This window comes from Mesocricetus auratus, unplaced genomic scaffold, assembly GCF_017639785.1.
Source record: "Mesocricetus auratus isolate SY011 unplaced genomic scaffold, BCM_Maur_2.0 Super-Scaffold_100021, whole genome shotgun sequence".
Taxonomy (NCBI): Eukaryota; Metazoa; Chordata; class Mammalia; order Rodentia; family Cricetidae; genus Mesocricetus; species Mesocricetus auratus.
Window position 1 is genome coordinate 9,042,989 of NW_024429202.1, and position 22,920 is coordinate 9,065,908.

The following is a 22,920-nucleotide window of genomic DNA, read 5'->3' on the forward strand; positions in this document are numbered from 1 at the left end:
AGCATGTAGCTTCCCTGGACACCACCTTAGCCAGTGAGGTCAACCACAGCTGCCAACAGCAATCTGAAAGGCAGCTCTTCACTCTGTGCGCCAAAACAAAAGCGCCAGGAATTACCTTTGCCCCGCAGGCAACTGGATGATTTGGAAAAAAAAGTTAAGTAAATATTTAATCTAAAGTAGCCTAAATGGAATAAAATGCAACAGCAAATGTCAGATCCAGAGAAGCGAATGTTCGCCACTTCCCAAGGAGAAAATAGAGAATCAAAACTCAAGATGTTTCTCAAAGTTGAGTGTGGAGGCAAAGCTTGCCTTCCTAGGGCTGGCTCTTGAGTGCGCTGCCCACTGATCTGGACATGTCAGGCGACAGTCAAGGCTCCTGGACAAAAAGCTGAGATCACAGGCACTATGCTGGCCAGTCTACTGCTATGAAACACACGACGTGCCATACCTCCATCCTTTCCTGTTTAACGTCATCAAGTTCATTGTCCTCAAACATTGCCAGAAGCTCTCCTGTCTGGTCAATAGAGTTGATCAAATCCTGAGCGATTTTCTGTCTCTTGTTTGTACTACTGCTGCCACTCAGTTTTTCTTCATGAAGATTAGAAAAGAGAAAAAAAAAATATCCTGAGAAGGGTGCATTATCATCAACCAGAAAGTATAGCAAACACAACATGTGACATTCACTCAATCACCTTTACAGAGAAAACTCTTGCCTCTAAAACAAGTCATACAGAAGTCAATTACTTACCACTATCACAAAATAAAAAACAGATAGAATCTAATTACATTATTAATTATCATAGTAAATGTAAAAGGGTTGACTGAATCCCGTATAAAAGGGAGAGGGGTACTGTTCCATAGTACTTACAAGAGAAATAACACAATCAGGAATGGGGGTATGCTAGGTAAACATAAGGCAGAACTCACAACTAATAATGTTAGAAAACACAGTTCATGACCAAAAGTGTACATGAGACAGCATAGAATATTGTCTAATGAAAAAGGAAGACTAACAAGCATACTCATTTACAGAATCAAGATAACAGAAACAAAAGAAACCTACTAAGAAGTATAATTAATGAAAGATATATGAATGCCTTGCTTTCAAAATTTGACAATTTATGTTAAGGCCATGAAAAACACCAGTGCTTCAGCACTTACAGTAGCACCTACAGAAACAAGGGAGTCTATTTTTTCAAGTCCTCTTCTTCTAAAATGAAAACCTTAAAGACTATATATATTCACAGCAAGGGCTGAGATGCAGCTGTGCAAGGTCCTGTGTCCAATCCCGAGAACCAAGGGGAGAAAAACGGACAGAAAGGCAAACACTCAATAATATTACATGTAATACTTTCTCCTATGTCCCCCCACCTTTTTTCCTCCCTCTCCCTCCCTCCTCTTTATGTTATCCACCAATCCCCAGACACAACTCACAGTGGCCATCCTGTATGTGACCACCATACATTTCTCTGTGCTCATACATTCACAATATATTTCTTAAAACATGTGCTTTCTTTAAAAATAGGCTCTTACAGTCTTCCTTTATGAAGAGAGGTTCTTTTATCCTCTCTTCTCTTCATGTTTCCTAGTTGAAGACAGAGAAAGATTTCTCCATCTTCATGGATAAGCCCGATTCTTCTGTAAGGCCTGCATAGCCATCTATATCCAATATATCTACTAACATGGCTTTCAATCCATCCTCTGTTGATGGGAAGACACTTTGTGTTAGTTTTTGCACTGGGGAAATGCTGAAGAGGTATCTCATTCCTAACAGTGCTTTGTCTTCATTGCTAAGAGTGGAAATGTTACAGACACTTCAAGTTTCATGAAAGCAGTTCTGACGCTGTTTCTTCTACATTTCTTCCCAGAACTCCAGCAAACGCCTGGTGCATCTAGAGGGAAGTACTGTCAAGTTAGCTCCGTAGTCACCAGGGATTTCAGCATCTTCTCATGTTTGTTACCCCAAGGAGCCTGTTTTCCATCTGTGTTTATCTATGATAACAAGGACTCTTTCCTATTGTCCTTGTTGTTATCTGCCTGTCCGCTGGAGAACATTTTTTGCTACAGTGTAGTCTAAAATTTTTATATATATATTTTAACTTTTCATTTCTCTCTACTTCCACAGTGTGAAGTTTCAAGTTTATTTTCAGATTTACTGTTTCCTTCATGTTTTGTCTTTATGCATCTAGAATTTATTTTATTTATAAATAATAATATATGTTCACCTTTAGCGTCTTTAAAATATTTGTACAGCACCACTAATACGTTTTCCTGTTACGTTGAAATTTTGTCATACCTCAAATTTCTGTGCCTCAGATTCAGTTCCTAGGCATGTGTCAATTTTCCATATACAAAGTCTCCAGTGACACCACAGGATTCATATATACACTTACTCTTCTATTACATACTTTCCCAAGACAATATGGGCGTTTCCTGCTCCATAGGAAAGCTATAATTTTTTTGTATAACCCCAAGAAAACATTATTGGAATTATACCTAAAGCAGCATGAATTCATTATTTGGTTGAACTGATATATTTAATGTTTCAATTCCATTGTCCTTCCTTGTTATCTGTTCCTATAGTCCATGTTAACAAGATGCTCTCCATTTAATTCCAGGGACTATTTTCCTTGAGTCCTACAGATGACTGCAAAGCAACATGATGCTCATCACATTGTTGGAATGCTCATGTTGATCCCCAACTATTTAGTAACATGATTCCTCGGTAGCTGAGATGAGGGTTATTATCCATGTACAATTAAAGATTAGTGAACTGAACCCTATCAGGTATCTACTGTTATTTCAATTGTAAAAGTGAACTTTCTGCCCAATTTCACTTTTTTTAAAAGTATTCTGTGGACATAGTGAAAAAACAAAAATGACTGTTGACACTCCAAGAAAATAAGATCTAAGCACACATAATCTGATATTTTGCTGGTTAATATTTAGTCACTCCAGGTGTGTTACACTAAACCAGTGGTTCTCAACATTCCTAATGCTGCAACCCATTAATAGTTCCTCATGTTGTGGTGACCCCAAACCATAAAATTGTTTTTAGTGATACTTCATAACTGTAATTTTGCTACTGTTATAAATTATAATATCTGATATGTGACCCTTGTGAAAGGGAGGTTTGACCCCCATGGGGGTCATGACCCAGAGATTGAAAGCCACTGCGCTAAACAGTATGCCTTCTATAATCTTCTTTATTCTTGGTAGTGTTTTAACACAAAATTCTGAGTAAAGTGCTAATATTATCTTTTGTTTTCTTCACATTTTTATATTTATTCATGAAACACTTATTGAACACAGCATTTTGGAATCCAATTTATTTTTTGTTGACATTTGGGATCTTTATTTTTTTTTTACATTAATTCATCTATGTTGATAGACCTTCCATTTTTTTCTCTGTTAATTTGAAATTTTAGTATATTTTTCCATTTTATTGTTTACTTTTTTCCCTTTGTATTTTCATTATTAAAGTCCTGTTTTCTTTTCCTTTTTGGGGTGTGTATTGCATGTGTAAGTGGTGCATTATGTACACACGTGAATGTATGTAAAAAGGCATTGACTGTCCTCCCCTACTACTCTCTGCTGCATTCCTTTGAGACACAGTCATATTATTTTCTCTTAAGACAATACTATTGGAGCTGGGGATACAGCTCTGTGGGTGAGGTGCTAGTCATGCAAGCCTGTAGGTTTGAACCCCCAGAATCTACATGAAAGCTGGAAGCAGTACTGTGAACATCTGTAATCGTAGTGCTCTACCAGGAGATGTGTGGTTGAGACAGGATAATCCAGAAACTCATAGAACAGCTAGTTGAGCACATGTAACAGTGGACAAGCTGAGGTAAAATCAAAGAACTGATACCCAAAGCTGCCTTCTGACTGCCATGTATGTGCCATGGCATGTAGGGGCCTGTACTACACACACACACACACACACACACACACACACACACACACACACACACACACACACACACACACACACACACAAAACTATCATTGTATTTATTAATGTATTTACATAGTTGTATTAAGCTGGGGGAAACAAGTTAAGGGCCCTGGCATGGTAACATGAGCTCTACACCTGAGCTACACCCCTAGCTAGGTTAAAAGCAAAATATAAGTCAGAAAGTTACTGCAAAGAAGTCATTAAATATTGCAGTTGGTGATTAATACAGATTAATGAATACAGTTATCAGTGAGACTTAGGGAGTGAGAAAGAACTAAAGAATTTTTCATTTGTCAAATGATGGTTATACATACCAAATAAAAATGTCTCAAATACTGTCATATATAAGTACTGAGTATCTGCTATCTGCTATAAATATGCTAATGAATGTTTAGAGAAAATATGCTTAAAATGAAAAAAATAATTTTAAAAATTTGTAATTATGTGCCTGTTAATTTAAAGTATCTTTTTACCCTTCAATAAAGATAGAAGTAAATTTTAGGCCAACCCTTGCCTAAATTATGTAGCTCTAACCAAGGTATTGTTAATAAACCCACATACTAACTTTTCAGGGTACAGTCTGGACACAGATCTTCATACAGCAGCTAACCATTTAGACAACAGATACCAAGTGAAGCCAGAAACTAACGAAATCAACGTTGGAGGATTGTAGAAGTGACGTCCATACAAAATCATATAGCTACTTAAAGCATTATGATATTTCTGTTGGTATGCACGTGCGAGGGCATGATTTTCCTTTTGATTGTATCTTGATTGTTCAGTCTAGGAACATAGGAACCTTTGCAGAAGAAAATGTCCTACTATAACCTTAAGAGGTTTGATGGGCTATTTTAGATGACTTCCTAGTGCAACCCGGTTTCCAGTTCTGGGCAACCACTCCAGGCTGTTTTCCCTCTGTCGCTACTTGACAACCTGGGCTATATCACTACTTCATTCACTTATGAGCATGCCAGTTTCGATTCTACTTTATTGCCCTAAATATGTCCTACATTAATATTCTGTATTTATGTCTTTATATGTTGGCAGATATGGAGCTGATGCTAGTTTTCTATTGTAAAAGATACTGCTTTTCAGGTTCATATGAAATTTTTTTATGTGGACATTTCTCTTCATTTATCTTTACTGGGTGTTGAATAGCTGGTTTTACTTTGTTAATCTTTTTGAGAAGCTTCTGGGATGTTTTCTAAACTGTCTGCAACATTTTACCCTCCCCCAGCATCACAAGCTAAAGTGCTACACAGCCTGAACAGCTTTTGCCTTCATCTGTCTGTCCAGTCACAGACATCCTGGCAGGTGAGGAGCAGCCTATTATTGAGGATTTGCATTTGCACTATGGCTCAGGACAATGGCCATCTTTTCTAGCATCTATTAGCTATTGCTTTACTTTTGCTACAAGGTTAGCCTCAGGTCTTTGCCCATTTCCAAACTGATTTATTGTCTCTATTATGGAATTGAAGAGTTCAATGTATATGTTTATAAACACACACACACACACACACACACACATATGACTTTTTCATTCTGTTTTTTCTTTTGCATATTCTCTGAAGCACTTTGAAGGCCTTACACTTGATCAATTCTAATTCAATAGTGGTTTATTTTGCTGCTATGCTTTTGGTGTCATGCATTCAAAATACTGTCCTTGTACAAGGCTACCAACAGTTATTCCTGTTTTTCTTTTGAAAACTTTCATTTTCATAGACCTCCAGATGCTTCTGGAGGAAGAGAACGATTCCTGCAAAATGAATTCTGACCTGTGTACACTCATCATGGAATATATACCCTATACATGCTTACATAAAACAAGTAAATGTATAATGAAAATGAAAAAAGAATTTTGTATTTTGAGCTATTATAGTGAGCTCTCAATGATTTGTACCTAGGTTTTTCATTTTTTGTTTGTTTTGGGGGGAGCATACTGCATCATTATGGGATCAAATTATTTCTTTTCTATGTAGATCTATATGTCACAGATGCCTCAATGTCTCTAGTTGAAGGAGCTATTAATTCCACACGGCATTGTTCTGCAAGCTGTCAAGTCTCACTGAGTCTTTCTCTGAGTCTCATGTGTGTTCTCAGTTCTGATCATCTGTAGCCCAGCATGTATCCTGTTTGGACTGTGACAGATTTACAGCACAGTTGAGAACTCTGTAAGCTTGACTCCTCCAACTTTGCTACTTGTTGAGATGGTTTTGACTATTCTGGGTCATGTACAAATTGGAAAATGGATCTTTTCCTCTCTAGAATCTGACATTTCCACACAAATGACAGAATCAGTCTGTTCATTTCATCAAAAGCTGGTGTGATACTCGATCTATAGCACCAGCTAAGGATGGCCATTGCCTTAAAAATCCTAAGTGTTCTAGCCATGAACACTGCTACTTTTTTATTTCTTCTTGGTTTTCTTTCTCTCAACAGTGAGTTCCAGTTTCTATGTAGAAATCTTGCAGGTCACTGGTGAAATTTATACCAATATAGTTTATTTTTGTGATGCTATTATACGTGGTATTTATTTCTTCATATGACCTTGAATTGTTTGTTCTGAGTATAAGGAATGTGTACCCATTTGTTTTGTTTACATATTTATCTTGTATCCTGAAAATTCCTGAATGTGTCCACCAATTGCAACAGTTTTTAGTGGGTTAAGATATGTTTCTAGCGGGGCGTTGGTGGCACACACCTTTAATCCCAGCATTGGGGAGGCAGAGACAGGCAAATCTCTGTGAATTTGAGGTCAGTCTAGTCTACAGAGTGAGTTCCAGGACAACCTCCAAAACAATACAGAGAAACTCTGTCTCAACGCCCCCCCAAATATATGTTTCTATATAAAGAACATGCCAGATACATGCATAGCTTTATGTGTTTAATCTGGGTGCTTTCATTTCTTTTTCTGCCTAAATATCACGCTAAAACCTTTGTACAATATTGCACAGAAGAGGAACAAGTGCATATTCTTGTCTTATTCTTGATGCTAGGGAGGAAAGAATCCAGCCTTTTATGGTAAGTACGCTGTTTCCTTCTGTGTTTTCTTGGTCAGTAGAAGCTGCTCTAAAATCCACTGTGGCTAGGAAGTTTAAACAACAAACAATCATTTACCAGATTTCTACAGGCTGTGGTATCCTAGGTCCAGGCAGACCTGGTATCTGGTGAAGGCATCTTTTTAACAGATAGGATGGGAGTTCTGAGTGTGTCTGTTTAGAAGTACACTGATCCCATCCATAAGGGTTCTCCCTCTGTGGTCTAACAACTTCCCAAAGGCCTCCAGATACCCTCTCTTATGTCTTTCATGATTAGCTCTGACTTTACTAAACTATGTGTCAGTATAGATGATTTAGTTTATCTTAATGGAGTTTGTTTATTTATATACTTGCTGATATATTCCTGTACTGTATACTCCTTCTCTTCTGATATAGCACATGCTGATGTTTTAGTGTACTGTATACTCCTTCTGATATAGCACACGCTGATGTATTCCTGTACTGTATACGCCTTCTCTTCTGATATAGCACATGCTGATGTATTACTGTACTATATACTTTCTCTTTTGATATAGTACATGATGATGTATTAGTGTACTGTATACTTCTCTTCTGGCATAGTACATGCTGATGTATTCGTGTACTGTATACTCCTCTTGATACATTATGCTGATGTACTTGATAGTGCCCTGCATGTCTCTGAAGCTATGCCAACTTTCTTAGTTTTCATGGTTCTTTAGATTATATGATCTTTAATACAAGCTCATTGGTTCTTTCTTCTGCCAGTTCAAAGCTTCTATTGTCCTAGCTTCCATCTTCCTTATTGTTCTTTAGTAATTAATTAATTTTGTATATGGGTGTATGTGTGCATGCCATGGCACCTTTTTTTAGGAGGATTAACTGCCAGGAACTTGTTCTCTCCGTCCATCATGTGGTTGAGCTCAGGTCATCATGCTTGGTGATATGTGAGATAGCTTAAATGTATTTACATTTAAACTCCATTATTATATATCTTAAATTTAATCTCTTCATTGACACTGTATATTTTGTGAGGCATGGCTTTCATACTTTGCTGTTCTTCTCCGAATACAATTTCCTTTATTTATTTGACACACTATGATAGTTCCTTTGGATTACTTTGCTTGCTAAATCCAACACCTGGATTCCCAGAAGGCAAATTTTGTTATCTACTTTTCTTGTTTTTCTTTTTTTCCAACATAGATCATATCTATCTGTGTCTTTACACATCTTATGCTTTGTTGTTATAGAAAATGGTCATTTTAGATGATATACAACAGTAACTCAGGCAACCATTTCTTCCATTTGGTGGACTTGTCCTTCATAGCTTCTTCATTTTGGTGAGTTGGCTAGACTAGTGACAGATTTCTTCATAGTGTGCTGCCTCTGATGTCTCCTACCCCTCCACGGAGCAGACTTCTATGTGCATTCTCTTCCATCACCAGCTCTACAGCACCTTTGACTGCCACTTTTCAAGCTCTCTATGAAGCTTCAGGCTGGTCTAATTGAGTACCACATATAACAGCTAAGTCCCAGTAACCACAAGCTGGGTGCTGATGCTTTGTTTTTAAATGTTTGTTCTTACAATGTTAAATGCCGTGTAGGTGTGTGTGTATGAGCATGTGTGTATGTGCTTGTGAGTTCTGGTGCCCTCAGAGGCCTGGGCTTTCAATTCCCTGGACTGGAGTTACAGGTGGTGGTGAGTTGCCTGACACGGACCAAACTCAGCTCCTCTGAAATAGCAGTAAGTGTTCTTAATTCCTGAGGTACTCCTTCTGATAACACCCCTGGGAATAAAATCTCTACATTTTAGCATGCTAATGTTGATCCTTTTGCTGTGCTGTGGATCTCCTAGCCTTCAATTTGCTGCCAGGATTTCCACAGAGAGGTCCTAGCCATCAACTTCCACATGCTCTGCTCCCAATAACCTTCTTAGGGGGCTTGCAGGGTTCTTAGTTCTCCGTCTGCCTCTCTCTGTGCGGAACTGTGGTACTGTACTGAGATGAAGGAACTGAGGTACTTGAGCCCTTTGAGGTTCCAGAAGAGAAAATAACGAGGTTAAACTGCCAACAAGTGATGGAGTGTTAAGGAAAAGAAGCACATGGGAAGAACTCCCTGATGCGTCCGGTTGCCCAAGCTGAGCCTTTGGGTTAGGTTTGGTCTACTCACCTTCCAGGAGGTCATCCTCGTCAATTCCTTTGATGATCTTGGATTTGTAGTCTCGGATAAACATGTATTTTAGAAGTCTTCTAAGTTTTTTCTATTGCAATATAAAGTAAGAAGCTTATAACACATTGCTTTACTGATAAAAGATTGCTTTAAGAATTAAATTTAATAAAGCAGTACCTGATGATCATTGGCAAAATATAACTATCATTAGCTTAATAGTATGAGAAAAAACACGTAGCCCTTCAATACTAGCTAAAATTTAAGTGTTTATAAGGGCGTTTTCACATGGATCCATCCAGACATTCCAGAATCACAATAATACTTTTTGTATATTTTAGAAAACATCTTAAATTCCTTTTGATGATTTCAATAAATACCATATTGCCTTTGGTAAGCCAAGTATACTTACGCTTTGAAATTTTGTATATACTCTAAGACAAAAAATATGTAAGATAGATTTATAAACATCTAGACTAGGAGTTTTTAACAACTTATCTTTATATTTATAAAGTTTTGAGATAAAACCTTGTTGTGTAGCCCAGGCTGAACTTGAACTTGTGATCTTGCTTCAGTCTACCTAGGTCTAAAATAACAGGAATGTGCTAGCACACCTGGCCTGAGAATTCTTATATATGGAAAGTATCTATAAGCTGAGAAATCTGTCTTCAGGAACCTCAAAGCCCGTGAATGATTGGTAGGTCTTAAAGACAGACGGCCTTCTGAGGATTTAGAAGAAGATGGTAATAGCGCTTAACTGTAAGCAACTTATAATGCCTTGCATCGTATATTGTGCTAACCCTAGAATGTATTGCATCTGGTTCACAATCTTCAATTAATAATGCCTTGCAGCAGATTCTGAGCTACCCCTAGACAGCACTGGTTCTGTTTCACAATCTCCAGGCTTCAGATTTCTAAGGGTGGAAACAGTGCACTGTACAGGGCTCTTTACCATGAGCATCACTCAACGTTTTCAATCTCCCTAAAGTAGGGACAAATCTAACCAGCTCTTTTTATCGAGGGACCCTGATTTAAACTCAGACTGACGACTGAAGTTCAGCAGGGCCTGAAGTAGAGGACAACCTCTGAGTCTAATTCTGTCATGTGCAAGTTAAAGAAAGTCCCGATCTCATATGCCTGCTGCACAGGAATCATGAGAGACTACATCCCATAGTATGTAAAGCACATCAGTGGTAGAAAATGCTTGTCTACCAACTCCAACTACTAAAGAAAAGTCACATTGCACTCTGAAGTGCTCTTGTTTTTCATGGTTTTCCTTTTCTCTTTGCTTTCACTCTACCCACTATTTTAGTTTTATTCTATTGAGTATTATCCCTACATAAGCTACCTTACATTCTTTTTGGAACACTTCAGAATATAAATTACTTGAGAAAGATGAGAAAATGAATGACTATTCTGCTATGAATATGTTGTTGGTTTTTCAAAATATCCTGGACCCCAGCAAAGCACCATCAAGTGGCACATATTCCCGGAGTTTCTATAGGGTAAAATGGCCACCTTCCTAACAAGGGGAAGGAGTGCCAGTGTGGACTGTGTGTTTCTCTCTTTACATCTGTCAGTGGAAAGGAAACACCAGGGACAAGACATGCTGGGCAGAGCAAGCCCACTGTGTTTCCTGGCTGCTCCCACAGGAACCTTTGCTAAGGGCCTTATTGCTGTCAGCAGCCTTCAGGACTTCCTGGACTCAGCACCACAGTGGGTGCTGATAACTGCTTATCCTTAAGTACACTCCAAGTCCAAAACAAACTGGCAATTCTTCATAAAGCGCCTTTTCTCAGCCATGCCCAGAGCCACCATAGGAACTAGTTATCCTGTCAGGTTCCTGGACTTTGGTCTATGGTCTAGAAGGCCTCAGGAGTCTCACCTTTGTCCCTTTGTCACAACTCTTCACTACACCAACTCTTTCCCTATCTAACCATACAACCAAGTTTTAAATACTTCCAGCATATCGCATAGATTGCCTAAAGCAGGCTCCAAGCTTTTTGATACTGAATGCATTTCTTTTTCTTTACATATTCTTCATATTAATAAACATATGGCTGATTACAACAGGTAAAGTAATAACTAGCTGCTTACAGAAAATTATGACAAAAATAGACATACAAATATCTGGTAAGAGTTTTTAATTAAAAATTGAAATGATAGCAGTTTTTAAGCAACTTGCATTAATATTTTATAAGTCAGTGCAGAAAATAAACTTCGTATTTCAAGTTAAAACCAATTCTGTCAAAATCTGAATTCTATCAGCACTAAGGTACAAACTGAGAAGAAAAAGAAATGTGCTCCTCAGAGAGACCCCCATGTGCAAGAACAGAGTTTAGTTGGTACCTAGGGATGTGAGACAGCAGTGAAAATATCTGAACAAGTATAAGGAGGAGAAAGATGAACTGTAGTGCAGTTTTGGCATCAGAGATCTGCTCATGTAAACAGCAAATAACTTTTGTAGTAAATGAATTTTGTTGTGTAAATTGTGAAAGCTTAACTGCTTCAGTTGTTATGATTCTTGGATATTTGAAAGCTGTAACAAGGGTCCATCGTTTCCTTATGCAAGTACAATTACACATCAGGCTTATGTTTGATAGAAAGGGATTGTTTTATAGTACCTTATCTTTTCTCATCAAGAAGAGAAGATCTTCAGCAGAGATCACCCTTGCTCCCCGTAGCTGAGAGACTTCTGCAGCTTGCTGTAACTACAACAAAGGAAATGCAGGAAATTGTCTCAGAAATATAAATTACACATAATACAATCACAATGTCTCGAGAGAGATAAATCTACTACAGTAAAGACCTTGGGGAATAAACCAGCAATCATGTTATTGCTTTTTAAAGCAAAACTCCCTGTGCTTTAAGATATCAAAAAAAATGCAATTAAATTAGCTTATGAGCCCACCTGTAATAGATACAATAAACAGAAATCCTTGATCTCCTTCATGCAAAAGAAAAATCATATGCAGCTTCCAGAAATACATTAATACACCTGAAAATAATTTTATGAAATTTTATCCTTCCTACCCGTGTGTGCAATGGTTTCACTCAGTATCACTAGTTGAATAAGTATATTATTAATCTGAGCTCCCATGCTGGTATGATGTGAAATAGCCCCATTCAGGACTTTAAAGATCAACAAAAACAGAAGCTGTTTCTAATATCCAAAGGAAAAAAAATACTTTCGCTTTGGCAAGTCTTCAGTGGCTAAAGGATTCAGTCCATAAATCATAATACTGGACGGCATTAATTTCTTTCCACACTAATTACATGCACACAAAAGTGAACTGTATCTGGGATGCACAAGGCAAAGCACACGGCCTGGAAAGCTAGATCCCCTGAATGTCCATCTGGGCCTTCAGAGCTGCAAAGCCGAGAGCTTGCAGGAATTCAGAAGCCCTAGAAACATAATCTTACTTGAAAATGACCTGGAAAATAAAAGAATGTGAAAAATGATAGTTCTCGTTTTTGGCAAAGGCAAACTCAGTTTCTTATTTTGATTAGTTGGAAGGAACATAAAATAGGTCCATCTGAAAAAAATCAAGATGCTAGAGCACATGTGAGAAAAATGTGCCTGTAAATTCTTCCAAATTTGATCAAACCGTGCTGATTGCACAAAGCCAACTCCCCCATCTTAAGTATTATAAACATATTTACATATGAAAGCTGCTCTCCCCCATCCCCACCATATGCCTTTCTTTGAATGGAGTAAAACAGCAACACACACTCCTGACTGTCACACTGCCATCTTCGTCATCTGAAAGTAAATGGTGCATTTGTGCTGAAGGACCTCTGTTTGAATGTTTAAACCATTCTGCTAACTAAATAAGCTCTAAACCATCTCTGAATGAGCAGACTATAGAAAGACTCTCAACTCCTCCTGTGTCGGCTTTCCCACTGGATTTCCTGGATACTGGTAGTTGGTATATAAACAGAATCCTATCTAAATATAGAAATTTAAATTTAACTGTGAGCCATTTAAGAAGAAACCTTAGGAGGGGGTTGAAAAAATGATATATTTCCCCCCAAAAGAAACTTAACAGTTTTCACGGTGAACACACTTTCCCCTGAAAACTGTTAGGGTGTCAGATAAATGTTTAACATCATTTTTTCAAATAAAAATTTTCCATTACAGTCTTTGATGCATTCAGTCAGGGTGGAGATACGAGATACATATCCATTTCTCTGGACATATACAGAGAGAACAAGGAGACAGCATATAAACACATTTTTATTTTCTTAGATGAAAAAATGGTATGTGCATACATGGAAAAAACTCTATAGGCATCAAGAATGTTATTCCTGACAACAAGGGAACAGGTGAAATATGTTTCTCTAATAGGTTCCCCAGTAAATCAATGGCTTATCCATATCTAACACAATATTCTCTATAATACTCTCTAAAATGTCAGATTACAAATGCAATATCCAGGAATGTAATAAAAGTAAGAAAGACAGAGAGCTAAACATCTAGTACCAGATTTTCAAAACTACTTGTTATAATAAGCAAAAAAAAAAGTCCTTTCTATAGTCTGGTCATTCAGAGATGGTTTAGAGCTTATTTAGTTAGCAGAATGGTGTATGTGTGTATATATATATATATATATATACACACATATATATATATGTTGATATATATATATATTTCTTTTAAAGACATCATTGTGGAGCCTGGCTAGCCTACTCTGCAGTCTAGGTTGATCCTGAACTCAGAGGTCCTTGTGAGTGTTGGAATTAAATAGGCCACTATTGTACCCAGCTCACCATGGGCTTTACTAACTTCTCTATCTAAAGGAACATTTTCTACCACCCACACTATGAGCATTACCACTGCCTCTGGCTCTGTCAGGATACTATGCCCTGGACCTGCCCAGGACTGGTGAGTTATGGGCTCCAGAATTACCTCTCTAGTAATGAAGGAGAGGAATTTACTAGCTAGTAAAAGTAACCCATATGAACACATTATTACCCATTGGCTTAGTCTCCTAAAATTCCTATGTCTACTAAGGTGAGTAAACCCCAATCTTAGTTAATAGTACGGAGTACAAGTTGGCATCTTGACCCTTCAGAAGCATGGGTGCACAGCTCCTGGTCATTTCATTCAAATTCCAGCATCAGGATGTTCCTAATGTCTCAGTGTGAAAGAATGTTGATCGTGTACTTTCTCTAGATATTTAAATGTATTTTTAATTCTTAAAAATGGTATACAAGGGATGAGATATCATTATGCACCTCTGAATGTGTTTCAATGTTTCTCTTCCCCATTTCTTCCCCTAAGTTCCTATTATAACTTTCCTATACTTAAGTTCCTTTTCCCTTTTTATACTCCATATGTCCTTGGTCCACCCTCATCCTTCCAAACACCTATTTTTCTCTTTGCCTTCTCTTGGTCTCTTTTCAAGTATGAAAGCCAGGTGATCCAAACTTGGAAGACAAAAGTCGAATGTTCTCTCTGATACACAGCTCCTGATACATGTATATATGAATAAATGGGTTTTACCATAAATAAAACACAATGTTTTACATTTATTTATTTATGTGGGATGTGTGTGCATGAGTGTGGGCACACATGCAAAAGTTAGAGGAAAACATACAGGAGTTGGTCCCAGATATTAAAATTAGGGTGTTAGTCCTGGGATAAGGCACCTCACATGGTGAGTCATCTCTCTGGACCACGATCCTCTACTCTGAGTAAACAATTTGCAAAAATAAATGGAAGTTGAATTTTTCTGTCAGTCATTAAACTTTATGAAATAAGACTACATTTTCTATTTTTTACAACTAATATTTAATTGTATAAAATAGACTAGAAATTGTGGCATAGACCAATACTTTAAGCCTAATGGTTAGATTAATTATCAATTGACGTTTCTTAGTAAAGTTGGTTCTCGGGAGCTTGGTAAAATCTTTTTCAGAAAGACAGTAAAATCCTACCATGAGAGTAGTTAGGTCAAGGTGTTTCTATCTCTTGGAACTATGATTTTTGTTCAACTTGTTACAACTATTGGAAAGTTAAACAATTAACCTAACATCACAACTCAATACGTTTATATTTTAAATAGTCCAGAACACTGTATTGGGAGACTGATCCTACAGAAGGGTACAATGTACCCCACATACTATCTCAAGTGTGTTTTTTGTTTGTTTTTTAAAGATAGGTTCTCAGCATCACAGGCTGTCTAGCATCCAACTATGTAGGCAAAGGTTGATTTTGAACTTGAACTTTGAACTCAGTTTCCTGGATTTGGGGATTATTGGTATATGCCACATGTAGTTTTAATCTTTTATCCTATAAGTAAACATTTCAACTTCTCACTATTGCCAATGACACTAGCATTTAGGATTTTTCTCCACTTTGTAACATTTTCAGCAATGTCTGAGTGTTTTTTATTGATCTACCCCAGGCTGGGAATGTGCTTTCTATTCTACAGTGTTTATCCTAATTCAGGCTTTTCTTTGGTGATTTTTATTGACCAGTTTCTACATTACAGTGTCTCCAAATGATTATGCATCATGGATTCACCAGCTATAATCATCTTCCTAGTAATCTAGTTATTATATACTGAAACTGTGTCAGGTATAAATGTTAAATTCCAGTTAAAATTCTTTCTAAAAAGTATATGGCAAAAAAGTCAATGCAATCTAAGTTTCCTAATGACTGGAGTGAATCCACATAATGCTTAAAAAATTCAAAGTGTTTCTACTAGCAACCACTTCCAATTATTGCTCTTGTTAGAAATAAACTGAGTCTACTGGAATAAATTTACAATGTTTTACTTTCAGTTTAAATATCATAGAATGCCTTCCTCTGAGCTGATGATTATAGATCTCAGAGGCTCTGAACTTAACCACTGTCTTCCTCTCCTTCAGATTTTGCCTTTCTGTTAAATATAAAGCTGGTACGTACTCGTTGACTATATAAACATTGTCAATGGCTTAGCCAGATAATCATATTTCTCTCTAGAATTTATTTTTTTTGGTTGTCCTTGATATTAATAATTACATTGTCTCCCTTTTTTTCATGGCTTACTATTTTGTGAACCTGCTAGGAACTCATGGAAGACCTAGGAGGCCCCTGTGCCCCTCAGCCCTGCTAGGAACTCATGCAAGACTTGGAAGGTCCTGCCCCCCTAAGCACTGCTCTGCCTTTTGTGGTGCTTACATGCTGCTGTCTCAGGCCTCCAGACTTCTCTCCACCCCTGCCTGGAGCTCTGTTTTCAGCTTTGCTCTCTATAACTTCACCTTCTTATCCGCATAAGACACATTCCTTGAAAGATTCATTTTTACTTTCTGAGTACAGACGTATGACTGCCTTAAAAATCCTTGTCCACTAAGTTCAGCATCTCTAACATTTAAGAGGCCATCTTTATCAACTTTTTCCTTGCCATTTTATGTTTTTCAGTAGTTTATGAGTTTAATAGATATTGAGACTGATAGATTCTCAGGACTTTGAATTGTATGTTCCTTAAAAGAATAGTGACCGTCAGGCGGTGGTGGCGCACGCCTTTAATTCCAGCACTTGGGAAGCAGAGGCAGGCAGATCTCTGTGAGTTCGAGGCCGGGCTGGACCAACAGCCTCCAAAACAATACAGAGAAACCCTGTCTCATAAAACCACACAAAAAAAAAGAATAGTGACCCTTTCATATGCAAGCAGTGAGCCCAAACAAACACAAATCCCAATAAACATCTCTCTCTTGTGGTTAGTAACAGCTGAAAAATACCTATGAAGTTTTTGAAGAAAGGATTCCTGGGAAATAAATATTTAAAGATGTGTATGTCTGCAAATTGATTTATGTAGGGTTGGCAAGATGGCTCCATGGCAAAGAGCACTTGCTGCAAAACGTGACCGTGTGAGTTTGATCCCCAGGGCCCCACAGGGTGGAAGAAGAGAACTGACTTCAGCAAATCATTGTCTGACCTCCACACGTGCACAACTCCTATCCTCTGGAAGAGCAGTGCTCTTAACTGCGGAGGCATTTCTCCAACCCCGGGCAAGAGGGTCCATGCACATGGATGTGCTAAGTCAGAAGCTGGCTCTCCATTTAATTGTCCTGCTCTTCATGCATTCTGCGTATTACATCACTTAGTCTGTGTGAGAAATCTATGAGAGAAGTCTGACAATAAAAGTATGACTCTAAGTAATTAAAATGTGACATTCAACCAGATTTATTTGTCTTTAAGATTATTTGTTATAACACTGGAAACTGTTATTAGGCACACCTTGCTTTGCATAGAAAAGGCTATACTCAGGAAAATTCACATGACCTGACTTACAGTGTTCAATTCATGATTATGCAACTGTACCCTGGTGTGAAAGCAGTGCACAGCCAGCAGAGACTGAAGTTAGAATTTTGATCTTTCCCCAGGTTTGCAGTATGCAGTTTGCTGGGCAACAACAGCTGTCCACAGCTCCTGGTCACCACCTTGACCTTAGGGGACCAGACAATACTGTAACTTGGCCTGTATCTTGGCCTGTGTTGTGTAGCCACTATGCTCAGTAGACTGTGTGACATGCATTTTCAGCTAATGACAGTTTTATAGAAACTAAATCTATTTCAAGTAGAAAAAGCATCTGGAAAAAGAAAAAAAAAGTGTCTCAAAACATTCAAGGCAAATATAGGTCTTTGTGGTGTTTCATTCAGAATGCAATAATGAGCAAGCTTACCTAACGGCAAAGTAAAGTGGCATTAAAGAATAATGCAGGAAGGAGAAAGGTAATCTCAGACATCGCATTGCTGTCCCTGCAGGTTTGGCAAATTCTGCTGTATAATTTTGACTTCTTGTTGAGAAAATATATGGAGAAAGTGCCAATTTTAGACTTTTGGACATGCAGTTCCAGATGCTGAGACTCAGGACCAGTTCCAGGCGGGGCAAGAGCCTGCAAAGACACTCAGTTCCAGTGTGGCTTACCGCGCCGATACGGCACATCCTGAGGAGCACCGTAGGACACTGAGATTATTAATTTTTACACATTACCACCTAACTCACTAGGTCAGCTCTGTGCTACCACAATGCACAAATCCATTTCACAGGCATATATCGTTGCTTTATTAAAATTTCCAAAACCATCTTGATATTTTCCCTCTCATAATAGTTTATGAATGCCTGTGATTTGATGGTTAAGTGAGATAATGTCATTCATATAGCAAGCCTCAAATAAATTTCATTTGTTTATTTAGAAATTAGAAATGAGATTTTGATATAGCACAAGAAGTTTCTAACTTTTAGTATTCATAAAGACGAAAAGTCATTGTTGGACTATTGCACATTTTCACTTACCATAAACAAGGAATAAATATGCCTCATAGGGAGACACTTGTATATTCTTCTGAGAATTTTTATCATACACACACACACACACACACACGGCACAGGCTTGTATCACTGACACTTCTGCCTTACAATGTATAAGTTAGCTATAATTTCAATTTAAAGGAAAAATTATACTGGATTGTTTTGATAAAAAAGTAATTGTTCTAATAACTTTTCATGTAAATCATCTTCCAAGAAATACAATGTACACCTTAATGTGCATACAATTTTGTAGCTCTACTTTTAAACAGAAATTTTTTCTGATTCTAAGGTTTGACAAGCAGGAACTAAGGACTGATGAGTACCAATGAGCTTCAAAGAGTCTTTGCTTTTATTTTTTTATTCCTGTACTTATGTTTACATCAGTGAGTGCAGAAATTAAGAGTCATAAAAGTGAACTTGGTGAGATGCAGATGGGAGTCAACTGTCAAAGTGAAATCTACTTAGCCAGGCAAGTAGGAATATCAACCAACCAAATTAACTATATATATGTAGAGGAGGAAACACAGGGTTAGGTCTTAATAGTAAAGACACACTATTTACCATGATACACAAATCAGCAGGTGATAGTTAATTACTTCAGGATCCTACCCAACAGTTGCAGATAAATTTGAAAGCCAAAGACACTTGTAAAATGGCATCAGGGCACTGCAGTTCCTACTGAATGAAAGAGACTGGTCTCTGCTTTCCACCTGCCCTTTGTTTTCAGCTTTTGATGGATAGATATGATTTGCATATGCTTCCTTTTTAGTCCCTCAGAGAAGGTAGCTCCTATGCAAAGACTGCTTAGATAGGAAAAGTGATATGTGTTGTATATATTTCATCTTATTATATGCAGTGTATGTAAAGCTATGAAAAGCCAGGTTTCAGATGCCAGCCCTGCCTCACCATTAGGATATTAAGAAGGGCTCCAGAGGATGAAAAAGATTAGATAACAGAATTATCCAATCATTGTAAAGATCAAATGTAGTTTGAGCTAAGAGTACAAGATATTGCTTAGCAATGGCCCCCCTTTTAGCTAGGATAGACAGAGGCAGCAATGTACACAAGAAAGGGGAAGAAATTACACCGACAACATGGTAGTTGAGAAAACATTTAGCTCTGGGTAATGAAAACCAAAATGGGGACACTGTCCTAAGGTTCAATTAAATAGGATATGGTGCTAAATCCACTCAACAGTATTCCCACAATTACACAGAAGACAGGGTTCCCTATGCCTTCAAAGATGGAAGTAAGGTGACCCGTCTCGCTGAGGGTTTCTCTATTCAACCTTCAATCTCTGGTACTACCCGGCTGCCTTGAAAGACTTGAAACAGCTCAGCACTATCAGTTCACAGGGGAATGATCTCTTCACAAGTAGAAGGCTGCCCTTACAGAATGAAATCCTCATCACCTTATAGGACAGTGAAGTACCCTCCATTCAGGCAAGAGGAAAAGGGAAATGAGGACTAATGGCTGTGAGGGAGACACAGGGGACATGCACAGGAAAGCTAGCATGAAATGACTTCTGTATCCACTCTGGGTCCTCTGTGCAGATGGCAATGCCACGGAGACTGTGCTGACTTACCAAGACAAACTCAGCAACCCAGGATCTCTTTCACTCCAGGGATGTTAAAATAAATGAGTGAGTAAAAAATGTGGAGAGAAAAAAAAAACACCTAAAACTTAACAGTGAACCAATATAGTTTATTTTCCTGGGTTACCATGGAAGTGAAGCTGACAAGAGAGTGAATCTTTAAATATAGTATTATGGATGGCGCTAAAATGAGTTAGGTAAGCATGCAGGTTAGAAGGCATGTTAAATTGAGCACTGGTCTCTGGTTTGCTCATTCTTTATAGAGTTACTGAACACCTAGAACACAGATTGGGGACTATGAAGGGAAAATTATGCTAATTAGAAGCAAAACAAAGGAAGCAAGCAAATGCATGAATTAAAAATAAAATTTTGGGAAAATGAAAAACCAAAACATACTCTCTAACCTACACAGAGCTTAAGGGATATTCATTTTTAGTGATGACGTACAATACATAACTGCAGATACTATAACTATAATAAAAAGCACACTCTAATATAAGCTAGTTGAATGAACTTGTGATAGAAATCAATACACTTAAAAGTCGATGACCAGAATTTACACCCTTTGTGAAGGGATGCATTAGGTTCACAGGGCCGCAAGGTTACTCAAAGAGACACGCTTTATTGAGGTGCTGATGTTGTAGACTACCTAAGATGGCCCCAGAAATTCTCCCTGCTTATTCCAAGGTAATGCTGTGAGACTAGCTGATGTGGTTCTGCCCCAGGAACAAACCAAACTGTGTCTCCTGGTCTTCAATCAGGATTTGAAGAAAACCTCAGTTTTCAACTAATCTATCTATGTCTAGAGCATCATTGTGGCTGATTTCACAGAGGACTTTATTTATTTGTGTGTTTATCAGTTAGAATTTTGGAGGAAAATAGACAGTATGTTGAATTGACCAGAGTAACTAAAAGTTTGCAAAAAGTTGCAAAAGGAGGTCAGATAAGCTATAGTCACCTAGCTCTGCCCATCATACCCTCACAGGTCTAACAACAGCAGAAAACCTAGGCATAGAGGGGTAAGGGACAGATAGTAGTCACCTGAGCTCAGAAGTCAGAGACATTCACCTAATAGGTGACCAGGCATTCATTCACTCTCAGACTGCCTCTAGTGACTTTTCTGGATCAAAGTCAGTCAGACACAGAGGGCAAGAGGGATCTACTGGGAGGAACTTGCTAGGATGGAGGGTGTTCACTTCTAGATGAAGTAAACATATCCAGAGTCTTATGACTCTTTAAATCTACTCCCCTCAAATACCTAAAGTAGAATGCTTTTCATCCCCTTTAAAAATTATTTCTTCTCAGAGAATTTAAAAATAGAAATGGGTGGGAAGTGTCTGCTGCCAAATAAACAATGTGGTCCAGTGATGAAAACTGTAATTCCAGATTCCAAGAGTTAATTTAAGAAAGGGCAGCACCAATAACAAGAATAAACTAGGACTTGCTGAGTATACTACAGGATGCCTGACATATTTTAGATATTTTCTTTCTGTGTGTGTGTGTGTGAGTGTAGTGGTCATGAGTTGACCTCTTTACCTTATGATTTGCCTTTTCTTTTTCACATATGTAGGTATGGCTATATGTGTGTGTGTGTGTGTGTGTGTGTGTGTGTGTGTGTGTGTGTGTGTGTGTGTTTACATGTGTGAGTATGGGTAACTATGCGTACATGTGAAGGCCTGTGGTTGACATCCAGGGCTAGGGAGATGACTCTACATATAAAGTGTATTTTGTACAACCATAAAGACCTAAGTTTGGATTGCCAGTACCCAGGTAAAAGCCATTGGCATCCCTGTAATCCTAGCACAGGGGGTGGTGTCATGGGGTGGGGTGGTGCGGGGTGGGATAAAGTTATGGAGACAGAATTCCTGAGACTTGGTCTGCCAAAATGGCGAGCTCCAGTTTCAGTGAGAGGCTCTGCATCAATAAATAAGGCAGAGAGTTAGTGACACAAAGACATCCAACATCCACTTCTACCCACATGTGAATGCATGACTTCACTGCAAACACACACACACACACACACACTCACACAGACACACAATACACACACAGACACACACACACACACACACACACACCACACACACACACTTGCACAGTTATTCATGGTATTAAAAAAAATTTCTTTGATGAAGACCAAAAGACCAAGTTGGAAATGCATTAAATTACAGTTCCCTCATGTGTATACTTTTCATGGAACTGATCTTTAAATAATCAAATAGCTATTAAAATCTCTATTTACAAAGTATCATTTCGCCTATGCTAGATTTAACTCTTAGATATTTCTAGAGAATACCATGCTTCCGTTTTTTTAAAGCATAATTTTTAGCTTAATGTTCCTTGCCTGGGCCACTGACATGAAAGGGCTGTTTCACATTTCTCCGGTGTGGAAAAAAAGGTCCCATTTAACCCCGATGAAAGCGAAAGACAAAATAAGCAAGTCTGATGAACAGAAAGAACTTTCTCTTTATTGCTTCTAAAAAGCTACAAAATAAAATCTATATTTCATCAGACCGGATCAGAAAGTAGAAAGGCAAGATGCACTGACGTGAAAACATTTCTACAAGAAGAAAGTGTCCCAGGTCCTCTAGAGATCAGTTTGACTTGTGCACGGGCTGTGTTGACATCTCAAATCTACTTAATTAAGGTATGAACTATTTTAAATAAACAGCAACAAAATAATAAAATGCTAAATTTAAAGGAGGAAACTAAAATTATTTGGTGTTTTTGTTCTAAGATTGTTTCCATTAGTTTACTTAGGAAACAGACAAAAATATCTCTGGACTATGCATAACTAAAATAACAAAATAATAGGCATTGGGGAACCTGTCTCAAAAGGTAAGGGAGAAAGAGCAACTGAAGAAGACATCCAATTCCAATGTCT

At 37.9% G+C, this 22,920-nt stretch overlaps 1 protein-coding gene across 4 annotated transcripts in view; it reads right to left on the reverse strand.

Moving 5' to 3' along the window:
* Positions 1 to 22,920, reverse strand: part of Supt3h (SPT3 homolog, SAGA and STAGA complex component) — a 342,544-nt gene that overhangs the window by 115,096 nt on the left and 204,528 nt on the right. For all 4 annotated transcript variants that reach the window (XM_040729632.1, XM_005072308.4, XM_040729633.1 and 1 more), the window contains exons 4-6: positions 11,766 to 11,852; positions 9,145 to 9,235; positions 449 to 588 (exon numbers count right to left, since the gene is read on the reverse strand). In XM_040729632.1, coding sequence (XP_040585566.1) covers positions 449 to 588; positions 9,145 to 9,235; positions 11,766 to 11,852 — 318 coding nt within the window. The remainder of the gene's footprint in view (positions 1 to 448; positions 589 to 9,144; positions 9,236 to 11,765; positions 11,853 to 22,920) is intronic.